At 32.3% G+C, this 20,341-nt stretch overlaps 3 protein-coding genes across 3 annotated transcripts; all 3 read right to left on the bottom strand.

The window, feature by feature from the left end:
* Positions 1-2,738: 2,738 nt before the first annotated feature.
* On the bottom strand, positions 2,739-6,492 carry LOC111289759 (acid beta-fructofuranosidase-like). Its single transcript, XM_022881059.2, has 6 exons — positions 5,972-6,492; positions 4,095-4,951; positions 3,829-3,990; positions 3,500-3,735; positions 3,330-3,417; positions 2,739-3,231 (listed from the first exon to the last, which is right to left on the bottom strand). The coding sequence occupies exons 1-6, from the start codon at positions 6,357-6,359 to the stop codon at positions 3,028-3,030; spliced, it is 1,935 nt and encodes a 644-aa protein (XP_022736794.2). The 5' UTR covers positions 6,360-6,492; the 3' UTR covers positions 2,739-3,027.
* Positions 6,493-9,585: 3,093 nt separating this feature from the next.
* On the bottom strand, positions 9,586-15,098 carry LOC111289761 (Aldolase superfamily protein). Its single transcript, XM_022881061.2, has 12 exons — positions 14,902-15,098; positions 14,719-14,797; positions 14,546-14,621; positions 12,915-12,998; positions 12,654-12,758; positions 11,801-11,881; positions 11,628-11,692; positions 11,408-11,477; positions 11,238-11,315; positions 10,716-10,813; positions 10,471-10,606; positions 9,586-9,991 (listed from the first exon to the last, which is right to left on the bottom strand). Exons 1-12 carry the CDS (start codon positions 15,071-15,073, stop codon positions 9,845-9,847), a joined length of 1,191 nt encoding a protein of 396 aa, XP_022736796.2. The 5' UTR covers positions 15,074-15,098; the 3' UTR covers positions 9,586-9,844.
* Positions 15,099-16,309: 1,211 nt separating this feature from the next.
* LOC111289683 (putative trehalose-phosphate phosphatase F) lies at positions 16,310-19,173 on the bottom strand. Its single transcript, XM_022880931.2, has 12 exons — positions 19,064-19,173; positions 18,464-18,957; positions 18,216-18,356; positions 18,024-18,095; positions 17,786-17,911; positions 17,600-17,656; positions 17,403-17,504; positions 17,234-17,311; positions 17,008-17,077; positions 16,854-16,924; positions 16,675-16,767; positions 16,310-16,557 (listed from the first exon to the last, which is right to left on the bottom strand). The coding sequence occupies exons 2-12, from the start codon at positions 18,752-18,754 to the stop codon at positions 16,507-16,509; spliced, it is 1,152 nt and encodes a 383-aa protein (XP_022736666.1). The 5' UTR covers positions 18,755-18,957; positions 19,064-19,173; the 3' UTR covers positions 16,310-16,506.
* Between the last annotated feature and the right edge of the window lie 1,168 nt (positions 19,174-20,341).

Below are 20,341 nucleotides of genomic sequence, written 5' to 3'. Positions count from 1 at the left end.
GTGGGATGGTCAATGATGGAGTAACGTTCGGATCCTCTTAAAGCGCCACATGATTGCCAGCACATGATCGCGTGTGGACCCCCACCATGTAATCAATAGCCTTTTGTTTGTTAGAAATTGCAGCTACCTTCCTCCCTAATAACCGCTTGTTTTTTCGGTTTGACAGTTGGTTAAAGATAACGTTTTCATTTTACGTTTACTGTAGTTGTAATATTTTAGTTTCATGCATTGTCCGAGTTTATTTTTAAAAGGATTTATAGAAGAAATTTATGTGAATCTCGTTAATCAAACAAGGAAAGAGGTTGGTGTTATACTCTATATTAGCCATGCAACATGGTTTTGGGTTTGGTTTATACCAAAATGTGAATGGATGCGGCAAACTGGCAACGATTGGTGCTGCTCAATAACCAATGGCAATGGTGTAGTACAGTTGAACATATACCTCGAGATGCCAAATACTATGAAAAAAAGTTGCTATGGGCATGGCAGAGACAGTAATCCAATGGTATAAGGCCACTGTAATTTTTAAAATTTTTTATTGCGTATAATATATTATAATAATCAACTTTAGTAAAAGTGACTAACCCTGCTAATAAAATTTTCCTTTTTGAGGTGAACGAGACTTTAGCTTAATAGTAAATACAAGTGTCCTAAATTTTGAGGTGCTACTTTCAAGCTTTATTATATATAAGTTTGATTTAATTTTGTATTAAATTTATTTAATTATATCTTAATTTTTTGATTGATTATTCTTTAATTTTTTTAAATATAATATTTTATTATAATTATAATTTCTGTCGTATTAATAAAAGAATTTATTTTTAGCCAGAAATAATTGATAATTTAAACGCCTATTAGGTATAATCCTTCTAATTTTTTCATAAACACTTCTATTAATTAACTATTTGCCATAAATAATGTTCATTAGAACTTTGTTTATAATCTCTACAACATTCCTAGATAGAATTCAATAGTTAATTTACATTTTGTTAATACGAAAAGGGTTTTTGTTTTTATATCTCATGGCCCATGTAAGGAGCTGACAATAGGACTTTTTGGTTGTTTTCTTGTATCAACATTGGGAGATATTGTCAGGGTTTGGCAAGAAAAGGAAGAAATATCCCATTGGCATGTGTAACTTTTTTTTGTATATTTTCTAAAAAAACAAAAAAATTAATTTTCTTTGTCATTATTTGAGGAAAATTAACCAAAATGTGACATCAATAATGTCATTTTGTTTATGGATATAAGTTGGTGTGAAAGGGAGATGTTAATCCATGCATCTTGAATGGTGTTCGATATATAGCCAATTTCAACTTAATTAATCATTCACTTTAATTTACACATGTTGTAATACTAAAGATTTGTTCATAAAGGGTTATTAGTACTAGAAAATGTTAATAATTAAGATCATGAATGAAAATTTCACTTGAATCAGTTGGATGGAAAATGTTTAGGCCACCTAATAGTACTTGGTCCAAAATCTATTATTATCAACACTAGAATGGATGTAGAGAGACTAATTAAACAATTGAACTCTGATATTAATCGATAATTGAGACTATTTTATAAATTTTAAAATTTAATTTTATTGATTTATATAATTATTATTAAAAAATAATATTTAATAAATTTTAAATTCAAATCTTAATATCTATAAAACTACAACCATTGGACTCTATAATAAAAGAATTTAGCTGATTTTGTGACTAAATCAACGAGTAATGCAAAGATTTGTACTTAATTTTTGTCTTTCATATATTCTATAAAGGGCAAACAAATGCTAATAAATTAATCCTGCCTGATATCGATCCTTAACAGAATCTATTACCATTGCATGATTGGATAATCAAATTATCAAAGGTTTTGGTGAGGATCGATGGCATTTGTTTTGATCCATTTGTAATTACACAGAATATATCCAACCACAGCAATTTCGCCAATTGACAAAAACGTGCACGAAAAATTTTAAAATAAAAAATAAAGAAAAGGAGAGGCTAATTAATCACTTGGGTTTCTCCATCAATAATTGAGTTTAACGAGCAAGAAAAAAAAAAGACTCTAAAGAGGTAGGAAAGTTGGATCCTATCAATTTTTAATTCTAAAATCAAAACTAATTCTCAGCTGCCTGTCTGAGGAAACAGCTAGCCCAAATAAAAGCAGTTAATTTTTGAAGAAACGCCACCGTTCTGACGAGTAAAAAAAACCGCACTCATGGCACATGGAAACTTGCTGTTGCACAAATAATAAATAAATTAAATAAATAAAACATTTTAAATAAACCATACTATATATATATATATATTTTTTTTTTTTTTTTCAAACTAAGAAGAAATTTTCTGCTTGGACCATTGTTCGTATGCCTTAATTTCAGTTCAAATTTGTATACCTTTCTCATAACAAGAAAGGATTGAGCCTTTGCTGGCCAGCTCATGGGGTAGGCCCATCCAATTTGGGCCCAAAATTGATTTCTGCGCTTTTAAAAGTAATCCTTTGAAATAATAGGCCCAATCAAGTAAAGCTTTTATCTCATAGGTCATCTAGAAATATAGTTATTTTGAGTTAACCAATTGCACAGTTGCTGACACGAGCCATCATAGAAATAGGCTTTTGATAAGATCCAATTAGCAGAGTTAAGCAGAAGTTGGTTCATTTTCTTACAGATACAAAGAACTTTAAGTTCCTGGTTCTTTTTTTTTTCCAAGATGAAATCATCTTTCAAATTAATTGAACCTAAGTTGCTGAAAACAATTGCAATTTATAATCTTTATAAAAAAATATATAGGAAACAATGTGCAATTGCACAATCTTCATCAATGTGGCACCTGTAGATGCAGATGACACTTCACTCAGGTTCTCTTTGGAGTTACAAATGTATGTTTGCACATTCCTTTCATTCAACTCTTCTGTAACTAGATCTAATTCATTCCATTTCTCATCGAGGTAATGAGATGACATGATTTGGTTGAAGAGGTACAAGAATTAATGGATGGTGATGTTCGGATTAAGGCATTTCTTTTTGGTCCTTTACGACTTCTTATCATTTGGATATGGCCGAATGAATGCAGAATTCATTTGCCATATCTTAAGGGAGGCAGTAACGCTGGCATCAGTAGCATTGTTGAATAAAAACACTTTAGCAGCTCCATAGATTGCTTTTGTCGGATAAACCCGAGATGTGATGACTGTCCTTCCACCTTGAGCAAAGCTTTCGATTATCGAATGATCCACCTGGAAAATAGTACATTTCATGTTTATTGATTCTCATATTAAGACAATATATTTACTCATTTATACAGCAACAGGAGAAGGAAGCAAGTTAAACTCACCAATATTCTGAGGGATAAGTTTTCGCCTTTCAGTACAGGAATGATGCTCCCATAAATTTGTTTATTAACCTCAGATGCCTCAGATGAACTGAAAGAATAGAATATGCTGAGTCCTAGCTATCTGATAAACTGACTCAAGTTAATAGAGAACAGTTGAGGTTTATACATACCGAGATTGATCATTGCAGAAGAAAGTCTTGAGATTGCCATCAGACCCTTTGGCAATGTGGAAGTATACAGGAGTCTGCTCACTGAGGCTCTCGTCTGCAAGCACCAAAAGACCAAATGGTCCCAATGCCCCACGTTCGGCAGCTCCACCACTGGTACTGCAGCTGAATGTTAAATTGGACCCAGTTGTTTTCTCCAATGCCTCTTTATCTATCTCAAACTTGGCTATGATATCCAACTGTCACATGACCAGGCATCTCCTTATTAGCTAACAGGATCTTGGTCTACAAATTATCATTTGACATACATGTTACAAAAGAAAAAGACAAACCTGTGTGGCTGGACCAATATCTAGAGGAACAACTGATCCTGCCTGAATTGTCACCTGGTTAAATTCGTTGCTATTCAACCTTAAACTGTCTATTTCTTCCACTGGCCATTGAACCAAATGAGTACCAGTCTTCTTGTCAAATAAAATCGTCCTTGGTATGCTCTGTAAGTAAAATAGCACATTAGAACCAAGTTAAAAAGGTTAAAGAAACTGAAGAAATCTGGCACTTAATTCATGTTTATGGTCCAATGAAACAGAAAAATTACCTGAACAGATGCCCATCCTTTCTGCTTATCAGCAGCTTCACTATCAGATTCTCCAATCCAACCCCACAACACTCTTCTGTTTTTGTTCTGATCATAGAAAGTTTTGGCAGCATAGTATATTCCATAATCATACCTTATTCCAATGCCAACATCAATTTCATGTTGGTCAGGAATCCATGTACTATTCTTCTCATGATAAGTCCCAACAGCATAGTAGTCATGCCTGTCATCATCCAGGCTTACCTTGACCACATGCTTCACTCCAGGTCCATTAACGGATGTGTCCAAGCCATTTTCTTCTGTTTTTGAAACAGGGAAGAAGTCCACACACTCCCACATGCCAGTGCCAGGCACAGCATGAAGTACCCCATCTAACTGCTCATAGTTTATGAAGTCCTTAGTATCATATACCAAAGCTATGCCGGTTTTATTTATCTTGGACCCTATGGTAATGCGCCACTTCCCTTCAGAGGTCAACCAGGCGGTAGTTGGATCACGGAAATCCTTTTCATCGATGCCTGGGGGTGGAACTAGAACAGGGTTCCCATGGTACTTGACCCAATGGACGAGGAGAGGGTCAGAGTGGTCAGCAGGATAAGCAAGGTTTTGAACCTGAACGGCCTCCGCGGTGGATCCTGTATATAGCATAACAACTTTTCCATCAGGGAGAATTGTGGCAGAACCAGTCCAGACGCCATTTTTATCGTACCACTGGTCAGCAACCATTGCCAATGGGAGGTGTAGCCAATGGATCAAGTCCTTGGATACAGCATGACCCCAAACTATGTCACCCCACACAGCAGCATTAGGGTTGTATTGGTAGAAGAAATGATACCATCCCTTGTAGAACAATGGACCTGTTACGATTAGCAATCAAATTTTATAAATCATAAATTAATATAGTCGTTTAAAATTTTCTGACATTTTTTGTGAAACTGATTGCCATGAAATTATATCAAATCATACATAAAGAGTTAATTTCAAATTCTTTAATAAGAAAGTATCATATAAAAAATAAAAGAAATTCATTTGTTACTTTTTTTTTTTTCGATATTAGCATATATTTCATATATCCCTAACAAATGTATTAAATGAAAAAAATAAATTTCATAGGTGGGCTCCATCTTTTCATCTGAGAATTATTGAGAATATTTTCGAAACTGATTTTGAACTCAAAAACTATCACATCCCAAAGTTTCACTGGTATGATATACAAAATGTTATTCGGTATATTTTGAAGATTATCAAGATATGATTGACGTGATTTTAATATTATTCATAATTTAAAATTATTTTATTAATAATAATTAATTTTTAAATTTTAAAAATAATTATATTTAATATTATAAAAATCAAATATTATTTTAAAATGATCATCCATACAATTCATCACCATAGAAATTTACAGGAAGTTGGAGGCCTTACCATTAGGATCTGAAGCAGAAGGAACCAGATTCCCACGTCAGAGCAACAATGTAAAAGCGCCCAGCCATAAAAAAAATTTCAATATTTTAGAATATGTAAAACTCAGCATAAGCAATTAAGTTGTAAAATGAAAAAAAAAAAAAAATCTAGTGACTCCCCATTTTTCTTCTTTATGTTTGCAAAAACACTCTATATGCTACTGCAATTTCATGAATTGTTGTATACTAATTGATGACACCGTATAATATTTGATCTCCTTTCACAGATACTAGTATGAAATACGTATTTCCTTTTCTTTCCACTTCTTTTCTGTTTTCTTATCAATGATAATACTATTTGAATTGTAGTGCAAAGAATTTCTATACTTTTTATTTACTAATATTCAAAAAAAGTTGGGGTACTTTTAGAACAGTGAATTAGATAAAAGGGAAAAAGGGAACTTTTTTCCCTACCATTCATCCAATTCTTTTCGGGTTGAAAGTGAAAAGCTGTTCTTTGCCATGACAACATGCTATTGTTCCATGGTAAATTCCGGTCAACGTTGGCAAAAGGCCTGTTCGATTTCTCCGAAACTCCAGCAGCAGGGCCACGTGACACCGGCCGCAAAGATTCAGGTTTCTTGGAGGTCGATGAAGCCAATGAGCCATGTTCGTTTTCATTTACATGAGCATTATCTGACCCATTGTTTCCTATCAACAATGCCGCAAACAAGCCAACCGCTAACAACCCAACAAAGATTGTGAGCAGCTGTTTGATGAGTTTCCGGCGATTTACCTGAGTCCCTGTTGGATTGAAACCATTAGAGCTGGAAACTGGGAGGAAGGGATTTGTATCCGCCATTGTTTTGTAGTCTGGACAAAACGTATAAAGCCAAAAAAAGAGAGAAACTAACGGCTTAATGATTTAAGAGAAAGAGGCTTAGGTTCTCATTGTAGTATATAGGCAGTGCTTTACTTGGCAAATAAGTTGGGTGGTTTCCCTGATTGGCTCCGACCAGGACAATCTGATTTGTGAGATCATCATGTTATCCATGCAATGGTTGTCGACAATACAGAAGTTGGACAAGTCTCATGTATTTTGTTTTAGAGGGTAATGACTTGGCTTTATGCTAATAATTGCGTGTTTGCATTTGTGGATGTGTATCAATAATGTAGAAAATCAATGATTTTAATTTGTTGACTTAATTAATTTATGAGTTAATGCAATGTTACTGGGGGTAATAGTGACAGCAAGGCTAATTAAACATCGAAGGGGAGAAAATTATTATTAATTAGTTGTTCGTCAATGGATATCATATGATATTAAAATTGATATTTAAAAATTACAAATTTTAAAAAATTTATACATATAATATTTTTTTAAATCAAATAATAAATATAAAGATAAAAAAAATTCAAAAAATTACTAATTAGTTGGGATAAATCAAGTTTATTCCTCAGTAATTTGTTATCTAATAAACTTTGTAGAAATATCTAATGACATGTTGGATAAATCCTAATAGTATTATTAATTTTTTAAGAAAATTTTAACTTTCATTACAATTAAAGAGGATTTCAATCAGCCATGACAATAGAATAAATGCTAGCTGGGCATTCTTCTGTCCAGTACATATCTTGAAGTAAATTAAGAGCAGATTGGGCAACAATGAAAACTCACATATCCATTTATATTTTGTATTGTTAACTCTTTAGACTCTGAATTACCCTTCATTACAAAAACATGTCAAACAGCTGTTTAAATTTGATAAAAAGAAAATTTCAAATTCAAATAAAAAGATTAGGGTTTTAATTAAAAAAGGGAATTGAGATCACTACATTCTATTTTTAAATCCAATAATTTTTTGTTTTATATACAAAATATATATATTTTTGAATTAAAGAATGGATAGTTAAGACTTTGAACTGATAATTCAAAATTATCAATCAGTACATACATCTTTAACAAAGAATTTTATTAGATATATCATTGATAATTTAATTTACACCCAATATTACCTCCAAATGATCAATCATTACCTATCACCTTCAACAATTTTGTTAGAATTCTCTTTTTGGGTCTTGAATTTGGGGTTTTTGAAGAAAGGGAAATTAAGGACTGTTGTAGCAAAATAAAAAATTATCAAAGAATGAAACAGGATGAGTAAAAAAACATGTTTTTGATCTAACGGTTTACAAAAGGTTTAAAACTGAATTTTACATTGATAAAAATGATTTTTTAAAAAAATTCATTAATATTAATTAATAACACAGTCTTTCTTTTCATTCAAGTTGTTTTTAAATTAAAAAATATATGAAATTTACTAATTAATCTGATAATTTTTTTGGCCAAATATTAAATTGATAATCGACTTCCCACAATTGTAATGATGGGTCAGCGATAGAGACAAGGACTCCGCCAAAACAAAAGAAGGATCTCGAAATGAAAGACATGATTGTGAATGTTTTGAAAAAGAATTTACTAGATTGGTTATGAATTTAATTAGTTTAATTTGGTCCGGCGATTATTCACTTAATTAATCTAGAACTAATGACTAAGTGCTGACTAGATTCGAAAACAGATGGTTTGTCCACAGCCACCAGTTTGTTTAATAATTAACAACAAAAATGAAACGCGGCAATTGCCAACACAAATAGATGTGGCACAATTGATCTCTCTCACATAAATTATTGGAGCAGGCGGCGGTTCCTGGCCACATGCAAAAACAATTGACTATTTTTTTTCCTATGGCTAATTTTGAGGGTTCGGTCGTGATTGGTGTTCTTCCCATTTACTTGTCATAGTTTTTCTTTAGATAAAAACAAAGCAAAACAATACAAAACCTCAACAAAAAACAAACAGCCTGACCCCAGATCGCACGTTCCTCTTATTGCCGGTCCTGCTTGTTTCCACATGCATGATTCACATGCACTTTTTTGCCTCCGAGGAAATACAGAAGGATTGTTTCTCTTTCTCTCTTTTTTTTTTTTTTTTTAATTTATTGAAAATTTCAGATCACTACTTTGTCGTAAATGTGGGCCAATGGATGGGATTGGTGGCAATCAGTCAGCTTCTAGTTCTTTTTTTTTATTTATTTTGAGCCAAGTCTCCTCCTCCTTCTTATAATACAAGAGCTTTCCCCCCTTGAAACCAAGAAAAAAAAATTATAATTAATTATTGAAATGGAGAATGGTTGATGGAGGTGCAGAGAGTTAGAATTTTGCCTAAGAGGATTACACGTACCATGATTGGTGCAGGGGAAATAAAGTTCGTAGATTTGTTTGAAACAAATTGCTAGGATGACATTACCCTGATTCTGACCCGATCAAATTATTGAGGTAAACGTGTTAAATTTTGGTTAAGATACCAAAGCTTTTCAATAAAGATTTAAATATAAGAAAATCTATATTTCAAGAAACACATGTCCGATCAAAATGTTGTATTAAATAATGACGACTCGTCAATATATATATATATATATATTATTTAAATTTTATTATATATCACATATGATAATTAAATAATAAAACGTTAATATATATTTCTTCTATTTAAATCATAATTATATTATTAGAAAAATCAACCATTTGTTATATATTATTTATGATAATTCAATGATAAATATTTATTTTAATAGATTTATTAATTATTTTATAATAAATAAATTATTTGAATAAAAAAATATATATTGATATAACGTAATTGTTTCATATTATTTTTTTCCTATATATCTACTTCTATACACTAAGCTTGAACCTTGACATTTAAAAATTTTAAAATTTAAATTCTAACATCTACCGCCTCTTTTCTTATCTTTATACTGCAGTCTCGTATATAAAAAAAAACACAAACCGAAAATTGTACCTAACCCTCTAAAAATAGGGCACGTTGCGCTTGTTTTCCATTGGCTTGGAGCTTTAAATGTGGGCTCTGGTAAGCTTAGGTAAGGACTTAGGATGAATAAAGTAGGTTGGCAAATGGAACCAACTTTATAGCTATCTATATAGACTAAAGCAGAACTCAAATACTCTAGGTTTCTCATAACGAAACAACAATAGCATAAATATGACAGTAATGCAAAGAGGAAGGCTTTGCCATGGAATCGAATGCAATTTTTGACGGTAGGCAAAAGGGTTATCACATGCAATGGCAGAGGAACAACAACATCAGCATCGTGTTCATTAATAACAGAAAGATGGAGGATTGACATCAAGCTTTAAAGACTAGCAGAACAAAAAAAAAACAAAAAGAAAAAACAAAAACAAAGTGTTGCTAACAACATAGTGGAGTCGGTATCACCATCTCATTCTATGCCATATGAGATTTGCTTCAAAATGGAAAAAGCCACTTTAGACATTTGGGGGTGGCCAAATCTTGTCAAATAATTCCTCAACTCGCTTTGCTTGATTAACATATCCATCCAGTCCAGCAGCCAGAAGCTCCACCGATGCAGGTCCCATAGCTGATGAAAGGCTTAATTGGTCCCACTTTGTGAGCTGAGCATAGAGACAAATATCAGTCAACAAACACTTCATGGCTTTTATAAACAAAAAAGCCTTATTATGTATGCATGCTTATGCTCGTTAGTTGCCCATAGGAAGGATGAAGACAAACGATAATATTTCTCAATGAAATGAAATGTTAAAGTGAGCATAATCCAGATGGCTTCAAGGTAGTAGACGTAAAGGAGGTCCGTGGTTTAATTCATAACCAAATTGCAGTAAATAGTGGTGGAGGAACAAAATTTGATGTGGTTGTAGTTGCCACAGTCCCATCAATGGCCGTGAATATGGTGAAAAAAATCAAGGCAAGAAAAGAATATGTTTAATATTGTAAGACAATGGATACAATTTCTGCGTAAAATCACTAAGTCCATATCGAATGCATTTTGTCAGTATTATGTGCAGTGAGTTTTGGTGTTCTTTTCACCTGCTTTTTCTTAGTTTACAATTGAAAATATGGAAAGAAAGCATACCTCTTCAGCAGTGAAATTGTAGCTGGAAGCAGACTGAGGGGATAGCCTCCTAACATAAGAGTACTTCTCATCAGGAGCAGTAATTGATTCTTTGAGTGACTGCAATACCTTCAAGGGTGCAATGATATAGTCAACCCTGAAAAATGTAAACCAAACCGCAGGTTTAAGGGGAAAAATGATCAATATTTGATTCTTAATTTGTAATTATTTCTAATTAGATTGATAATAGTTGAGTCATATGATACCCCAGCAAACTGAATAAATCCTGCTTGTTTCTAACTGCTGCTGCCATAAGCTTTGATTTATGTCCATATTTGTGAATGTAGTTATAAGCTTTTTTCACCTGCAGTGACAAATGACAGTACATTGAGTTCAAACCTTTTTGTGTTATTACAAACAAATTAAATATAATAATATCTACTAAATAAAGATCATAATATTGGAGACATGTTCTTTCATAGATTGCAAATTATCAATAACAAGTAGCCCTAGAACTATTAAAAGGGAGACAAGAAAAAGAAAAGGTAAGTGCAATAATGACACCTTGGCATTATTCCTAAGTCATTCAAAATTTGTGCAATTCCAAGATTCTCTGCAACCTAGACTTAAAAGAGAATGAGAGATGCTCAACATTCACAAGCAACAGAGAGACTTCAATGCACTTCAGAAATCATTAGAACCAACATGGCTACTCACAAAAACAATTGCTTACGTCAATAATACTCAAGCTAAGTCTAAACTCCAAAACCAAAAGTTGTTTAACTAACCAGGGCCAACCCAGGATCCTCTCCTCTTTGAATAGCAGCTTCAATCTCAGGGTCACCAGAATGATTGCGTGCCCAATCCTGAAGAAGGAAAAAATATGTTTTAAGGATAACAAAAGATCAAAGCTAACGAAGAAAGTCACCAAAATAGGTTTTTTGAAAAAAAAATTTACCCTAACACGTCCAACAAAAATCTGAATAACAGAAGCACCAGCTTGGGCTGCAGCTGCAGTTTGAGCAAAGCTGAAGAAACATGCAAGAACAAGCAAAGATTAGAAACAATAATGATGAAAGAAAAGTCTCCAATGGGAGGTTATTCTTTCGCTTAAAATAGAGTATGTACAGAAATTTCCTTAATAATCAAGCAACATCATTGTCTACACAATCACATACCTATAAACAAAAGTCAAATGTGTTTGTATGCCCTCAGATTCGAGCAATCTTGAGGCATCTATTCCCTGTATAACCAACAAACAATACCCAGAACCATTTAGCTTTTACGTCCAAGACTATTAAGGCTAATAACTTTACAAGTGTGTACACAAGCATTTCATCGAGGTACTCACTTGCCAAGTTGAAGGAATTTTAAACAATAAACGCTCAGGAGGAATATCAATCTCATTATACAACTTCAGTAAGTCATGCACCTGCATATTTCAATAAGGTTTAGCATCAGGCAACATATCAGAAACAAAATACAGGGAATAAGCTCCTAAAACATATAAAAGGAAAACAGTATGTTTAACACTGTCAAACTGCAAAGGTTTAAAGGCTTTATTCATCTTATATCCAGAGATAGATGTAAATGGATTGGTGGGGTGTCCCCAAAATTAGAAAACAAGGAAATTTAAAGGAGAATTTTCTATTGGACACCCCCAAAATTTTCTTCTGGACACCCCTAAAAATGGGAAAACAAGAAAATTTAAAGGAAAATTTCTCCTGAACACCATCAAAATTTTCTTCTGAATACCCTTTACATTGATAAAATTAATAAATCCGTCAAGAGTGTTTTATTTATATTGTAAATGGACACCTTCGAAAAAAAATTCTGGATCCGCCACTGCTTATATCATATATAATTATGTTTTAATGAGTAGCATAGAAATCTATATAACCCCCATACTTCTCAAAATATAATGATGTATAACAAATATTCAGTCTTTCACTACATTTCCAAGAGACAAGAGATGAACCTAAAGTCAACATAAGACAAGCAACACTTGAGGGACAATGAATGAAAAGTTTGTTTCATCAATGTGTCTATTCAATTTAAGTTTTCAACATTGATGCTTATGCATAAGACCCTACACAATTTTCAACAATTAAAATTAGCAATGATGGAGATATTGAACAACAATCATACGGTAAAATTAAAAAAATAAGCAAGCAACACAATGAACACAAGAGAAAAGTCGATACCCTCCTAATAATTCCATGTGTGTCATAAGCCAGACGTGCATCCACCTCTGTTGAAACTCGACCAGGAACTAGCTTTGCTAAGTCACCACCGACATTTACTAAAGCCTATACTTGATGAACAAACAAATATCAAACAAGTTAATGATCCAATTATAGTCTCTTTTACTTTCTTTGTCAATGCAAATGAATACTATATAGACAGCAAAAAGCCGAAAATCTCATGCATTCTTACTGAACATTTCAGAGTATAAGAATACGAACCTTGTTAACGAAACAGGACAATCTCAGTTCAGGATTGTCCAGACCAGAGCAACTTGAATCCGCCAAAGCCATATCCACAGCATTCTAAACCCAAAAAGAAAAAAAATTTACCAGTAAATATATATATATATAAAGATTTTTAGCTCTCCATATATTCAATTTAGATAAAATTTAGGGATTTAAATGGCAACTGCGTTCATGTTGTCGTCGCATAACATTTATTGCGGTTATGGACATAATGGATAAGATAGCAGTTATTGCGCTTATCACTGTCCTGAATTTTTTTAATTTTCGCACAACTCACCAAAAGTTAAGTAAATAATAATTTTATCCATGAAAACTCGTATTTTATGTTGTCTAAAATAATTCATGACATTTTAATTCCTTTACTTATATGATAAACTAAATTATTATTTTTTATAATATAACTCAACCAACAATATGCATATTTAAAAGTGTTCAATATGCATATCCATAAATTTTATGAATATTACTACTATAAGTACATAAGATTAACAAAATATTATCATATGTGAAACTAAGCTTTTGTTTTTTTTTTTTCAAGTATATGAAATTAAGCTCATTAATTTTTACTTGACTAGAAAAATAATAGCTGAAAGTTTTAATATATTACTTAACAAGATACTTGTCAATCTAACTTAAATCAAACACCAAAAATATAAAACAATAAAAATAACATAAGTAATACTAAATTTTAATCTTTTAAGGTTATCTTTTTAAATGATACTAATACATATACTAAACACTTATGAAAATAAAATTCACTATTCATCATGTCTGGTTTCCTCTCAAATCATCCAAAAAATTTTCTCAAATTTCTACTTTCCACAAATCATTTGTCTTTCCCTCCCAACTTTCCCCCATTCTCCCAAATTTCCTTTCTTAAACTCCTAAAAAATTAATTAACAACTCAATTACCTCTTAAATTTTTATTTAAATTATAAAAATTATTAAAATACCAACTTTCACCAACCAAACACTAAAAAGGCAAAACCACTTTTGAATTTTGTGACACAAACCTTCTATATTCCCCATCCCTTCTCTGTTTTTCCCCTGGCTATTTCCACTTTTCTTCCCTATCTCACAACCATCCTCATGCTTCTCTTAGATCCTCACAGTCTCCTAAGATTTTCAACTATAAAGTCTCATCTATCTATCTCTCTCAAAAGTAAAGATTGGAGATGGCAACACATCCTATAGCCAACACTCATGGAAGCCATAAGAGAGCTCTCTCTCTCTCTCATCACCATCTGCTATTCAAATGTTTAAAGATGTGAAAAAAAGGTTAATTTTTAGTCAACATTTGTTTATTACCTTGAATCGATTTTCTTTAGTTTGATTAAGACTTAAATCTGTTCAATTTTGATTGAATTGATTGGATTTTGAATGGCTTTTTCTTTGTTTTGGTATGGAGCTGTCGTTTGATTTGGTGAAAGCAAAAATGGCAATAGAGGCTTTAGCATCCCGTTACAACCATTATTGTCCTATGTGAATCACAGTTCACACTTCCATTACGGTAAATAACCGTGACGGAGGACGCCACTACCTCTAAATAGCGGCCGCTATTCCACAACAGGGCACTATTTGAAACCAATAATGGAAATGCTTACTCTAAAAATGGTATCTGGAAGGCTCAATATACCCAACAGCAGTGAAGAGCTAACAGTTGCAGCAGTTGGTGGAAACCTATAAATTTCAATGAATTAGCATAAAAAACTCGGCATTTTGAGTAAAGCTTTCATAAAAAAAAAAAAAAAAAAACCAAGAAAAATACAACAATTACTTTTCAAAATCATCAAAGATCACAGTGTCAGGAACTATCTCACTGAAAGTAGACACAGCATCCAATTCAGCACTCAACCCTGAATTTTCCCAAAAAAAAAAACCCATCAATTAAAAACCAAAGAAACAACTAAAAAACTACATATTTAACCAAAATATCTAAAAGGAAAAGAGAGGCAAATACCAGTGTCAACAGAAGAAGAGAAGCCCGAGGAGGCATGAACAACTGGAAAAGATGCGTTGAACTTAAAGAGTAAATTCGAAGAAGAAGAAAAACCATTTGCAAATCTCAATCTTGATTTGGGTAAAGAAGAAGAGAAAAATGAAGAGGGTGGAGATTGCAAGGAGATAGACATTTTTTTTCTTTTCGTTTTTTGAAGTAACGGGAAGTATCTTCTTTTTCGTTCTTATATATCGGGGGAAATATCTGAACACGTGTAAGTTCGTTTTTGGGTCGTTTTAGTAGCTTTACTAGAATGTATTATAGATTTTTGCAACGGATGGTCCCTGTTTGAATTGTCGACGGTTGATTGGTTAGTGCCTATTTCGTCCAGGAGATTTAAGTTATATTAGATATATAAGATTATATTAGAATAAGATAAAATGATATTATAAATATAATTAGAATAATAATATTATTTTATTTTGCATTTGATATATATAATTATTAGGATATAATAATTTATTTATTTATTAAAATTATTTTTTTTAAGTTTATATAATTTAAATTATTGATATAATTTTTAAAAATATAATTGAATATATAAATTTAATTTTATAAATTAAAAATAAATTTTTTTATTTGAGGAGGATTAAATAATTTGATGTTAAAATAATATTAATTATTCTTGCAATCTTTAATTATTTTTTAAATATAAATTAAATATAATATAAAATAATTATTATTTTATTTTATCAATAATTTTATGCATAAGATATATAATTTTAATAAATTTATTAGGATTTCACTTTATTTTATTTTTGTCGTACTACTAATAACTTTTTCTTGGTTAATACTACTAAAACTATGCTGCCTTCAGAATGATAATCATATCAAAGGGTTATTTTATATTTTTGTGTACGGGGCTTGAATCAATGATGGCAAGTGGCAACATCTCTTATTGGATGCTCCGCCATGCTTCGTCTTCTATTAATCAACTAGGAAAACCAGTGCTTTGAACAAACCCTATACCTTTCTTTTGGTTTTTCCTTTGAATATCTTCTTTTTTGTGCATTATTTTTTACCTCAAGGCTCAAATTAAAAGATTATTATACCAACAGAATGATTGTGTTGAAGGTAATTTTTTCCTTTTTCTAATTTTACTCTAGTTTTTAATAATCAGGTGATCTGACAATCATATAATTTATTAATTCCAATGAATCATAAACTTGATCCAATTAAACAGCCAATGATCTTTTATCCTTGTTAACAATGGATTCAGCTTCGGATCAACGCTTTAACTTAGTGCAGTTGAGAATTGGGGTAAGCTGAATGATAGAATTGCTCTACATTGCTTGTAGACTTGTTGTAAGGACGTTTTGAAAGAAAAAGAAAAAAGGAAAGCAAACTGGAAAGGCCAGTGAAAAATAGCTTTACAAGGAAATATATTTTATATAAATAAATGTTATCAGTTAACATTTGCAAAATTCTGACAAAAGAATATTGGAAATAACATGGCCACTGCAATGGAATGACTGGATTCATTGGGGATATCTTAATAAGCAATTTATTTTCATATAACTATATGCTCCTCTTCAATGAAAATTTATTTTGCTCCTGCTGCTTTCTTCAAGCTTCAAACTTCTTCCATCTCACCAATGCCTTGAGAAATTTCTTCACCTGCGCCATAATTTCCATATTTTACTGTGGTCTGACTATGAAGAGATGGTATTATATCTTCGTTTTGCAACCAAAAAAAAAAAAAATTAAGGACAATTCTTGAGCAGGATTTTCTACCTCTGATGGGTCCCTGAGAGAGTATAATGCCTTGCTATCTTTGGGGACTGAAGACACTAAGATCCCATAACCCCTATTTCCTTCCCTTAAAACCTGATTAAGATTTAGTATTAGAATCTGATGCAAATTCTCTAAATGGCTCATACAATAAAAAACTGCAAGTTGAGCGCTTTGCTTACCTTGAATGCATCCTCATCAGTCTTGTCATCTCCAATATAGATTGGGAGCACATCATCTCTATCACTTAGTCCTGCGTAAATTTACATAAATTACACTGATAAGTGAAAGCTTATCATATTACAAGAATACAGGTGACCAAAAATAGAGAACTACCAAGGGATTCAAGCAGAAATTCAACTGCCTCCCCTTTATTCCAGTCAATCACAGGACGGATGTCTAAAACCTGAAGAACAAGGAAAACAAGCTTATTAGGGGGAGAAATGGTAGGTAGTATTATGATAAAATTAACACAAATATCAATGAATTTTCAAGAAAAATGGAGAATAACACATATCAAACAAATAAAGATATAGTTTCAAAGCTGGCAAAAAGGACATACCTTCCGCCCATGAGTTAATCGCAAACGAGGATAGTCTTTCAAAATATCATGAACACATTGTGCGATAGTTGGCCAGTTCTGAATCGGGAAACAAAATGCACTTAGATGTTGGAACGAGTTAGTCAGATTGAATGCTTATTAAGAAAGTATGGCACCTACTGTCTCTCACCTTCTCTTCTACATTACGGTAATGTACAGTGGCACAAAACTTGTGATTCTCAACTTTTGCACCTTTAATATCTTTAGTATTCTCGACAAGGGTTTTAAAAACCTGCAAGATAAATGAAGCACGTTTATTATTCTATATTAAAACATGATCCCGAAAAGTGATGAATGGAGGACGTGCTAAACATAACATTTATACACCTCATCGATCATAGTTATGAATTCTCTAGCGGGCTGGAAAATGTTTACCTCCTTGCCCTGTCATACAAGTAAGGAAAATCATTAACATGAAATTGAGAGTGATATTATATTTTTAATAGCCTATTTGACGTCCTCTTTGTGGAGACAATAAATTAGAGGAGATCTTCGAAACGTTACGACTCTTACCTGTTGGTCAGTTGATCTAATACAATTTGGATGGTCATCAGACTCTGTAGGACTCACAGGGCCCATAATGTCCATCCCATGACAACCAGCATAATAAAGTTCAGTTAGTCCTACCAATTCATAAACCTGAAGTAAAAAAAATGCAGTAAATCAGATCCTATTGATGCCCAGATGATAACTACCAGGGAGAAATTGGTGGATAAAATGCAACAAAGATCCTGAATGTTCTACCATCTACCTTATCACGACTTCTGCCACTAATAATTGCTGTTGGGAAATACTTTGCAACATTTCTGACAGCAGAACGCATCTGAAAGAAAAGTAAGACTATTTTCAATTTTTGTTTCTTATAAATTTTAATCAAAGGAAAATTAAAACAACCAAGGAATTAATATCATATACATGCACTGAGATGGATTGTCATACTTACAGCATCAGACATAAAGGCACGATCTGGATCATCTACTATAGGAGAAAGAGTACCATCATAATCTAGAAAAACAGCTATCTTCTTGTTCTTGGCATTTTTGGAAATTTGCTTGAAAGATTTAAGTGCAGATGGATATTTAATCTGAGTATCGGAAGAGAAGCAGAGCATAAGTACAGGCAAGGTTATCTAGGGAACTAAGGGAAGTGTATATGTCGTATGTGTTTATCAACAATTAAATATATGCATACCATCCAGGAGTAATAAATATCGGTGTCATCTGCAGCAACCTCAATATTGAAGTCCTTGATTAACTTCTTACGAGGGGGTGATGAAGATTTCATTGCATCCAGCCAACCATTGGAACGAACATCATCTAGCTTTCCAGGTTTCTTTCTGGGAATTGTCATATACTTTCCAGAGGTCAAAGATCCACCCGATTGAGGATAGGACAACAGATTGGAGTGGATACCTAATCTTGACTTGTTTATTGGAATAGGATCAGTGAGGACGGGAGATGAATGATTGGACTTCGACTCCATTAACTTCAGATCACTTTTAAGTACACTTAAAACAGGTTAAACTAGACCTTAGATAATAGCAGCAACTTTGTCAAGTACAGTTATGAACCTTCAGTCCTTAAATCTTTTTACCCAACCCTTTTGTCTATGAAAAACCACCTCTTCAACGTTTTCTTATCACTGCTGGTGGGGGAGCAGTCCATCAATCGCAGGCTTCCTGAAAACTGATGATCACAGCGAAGTATAAATCTAAAATACAATGAAACAAAGCAAGATGTAGATTTAAGATTCGAAGATTTTTCTTCAGTTGAATACATATAATAGACATACCTTCTCATCTCCAAAGCTACACAACATTTATGGCAGGTAACAGAACATTATTTGTGCATGAATCTCAAGAGGATAGGAGTATGGATTCAAATTTTGATCAGAATGAGCTTAATCTGCATGTAGTACAGTAGAAAGAGGCATTATAATTCAGATGTAAATAGCGATTCAAAGAGGAGAAATGACCTTAAGAACATTGCTTTCTGGACATAAAACAAAAATTTAACTTCACCAATGTGACAAATAATTTACATGCCAAAGAACAATAAGGAATTCGTTTGGTCCAGGTCTTCAACCATCACTAATCTTTGGGAAAATGCAAGTATTCTTGAATAATTAATACTTTAAGGTGGCATTTTAAGGAGTGCACTAACAGAATTAAAATTAAAGGAACAAGAGTACAGCTCTATCTGATCTGGCTTCTATGACTACCAGGTGACAAAACAGTTTTGCAACTTTTTAACAAGTCATAAAAGGAAATAGGCAACAGTAAAAGCACAAACGTAAATCATTTTAGAAAAGCACATACACACATATGTGCAGCAACATTCAAGAACGCATATCCACCATGTACTTTTTTCCTTATTTTGCTGAGGTATGTGAATAACAAAGGGGAAAAAAAAAGGCAACTGCAAAAACATTTAGTTAAATAAATTGGGAAGCAAAAACCAACTAAGTCCGAAGGAATTCCTGATTAACATTGGATGTCTAATTATAGAAACTCTCATGTGCCAGAACAATAGATAACTTCTGTAAACTTTGCTTTCAAAGTTTTAACAGAAAGTTTTAACAGATTGACCAACAATAGAAAGAAATTCTAGTAATTTGTTAACAAAAAATTATTGTCAAAAAGTCAAAATATTTATCACAGAAACTAATAATAGAGGCCAGAAAAATTTTTTATACTTTCAAAAATCATGATAACATACAAATATTAAGCGAAAATCATAGCCATACATTGGAAATTAAAAAAAATACCACTCAAAATTATAAAAATGCTAAAACATACACTTCATTTAATCCTTTTCATCAATACAGAAACATAAATTAAAATGACAAATACATAATTGTAGGACTCACCACTATGTATCCAACTACGACATGCGTATCACATACAGTTAAAAAAGCTTTGTATTTACCTAATGAGCTCATATATATACACGTATATTGTACCTAAATGGGCCATTGATAGAGAACGGATGTGATTAAATTGCGGATCTAAATATATACATCAACATCAAAGTTTAATAAATAAAAATGAAAAAAGAAAAACTACTAAAA

This window comes from Durio zibethinus, chromosome 11 (assembly GCF_047325235.1).
Source record: "Durio zibethinus cultivar Kanyao isolate XHJ-2024 chromosome 11, ASM4732523v1, whole genome shotgun sequence".
Taxonomy (NCBI): domain Eukaryota; kingdom Viridiplantae; phylum Streptophyta; class Magnoliopsida; order Malvales; family Malvaceae; genus Durio; species Durio zibethinus.
Note: the sequence above shows the minus strand (reverse complement) of the source record. Positions and strands in the feature narration are given on the sequence as shown.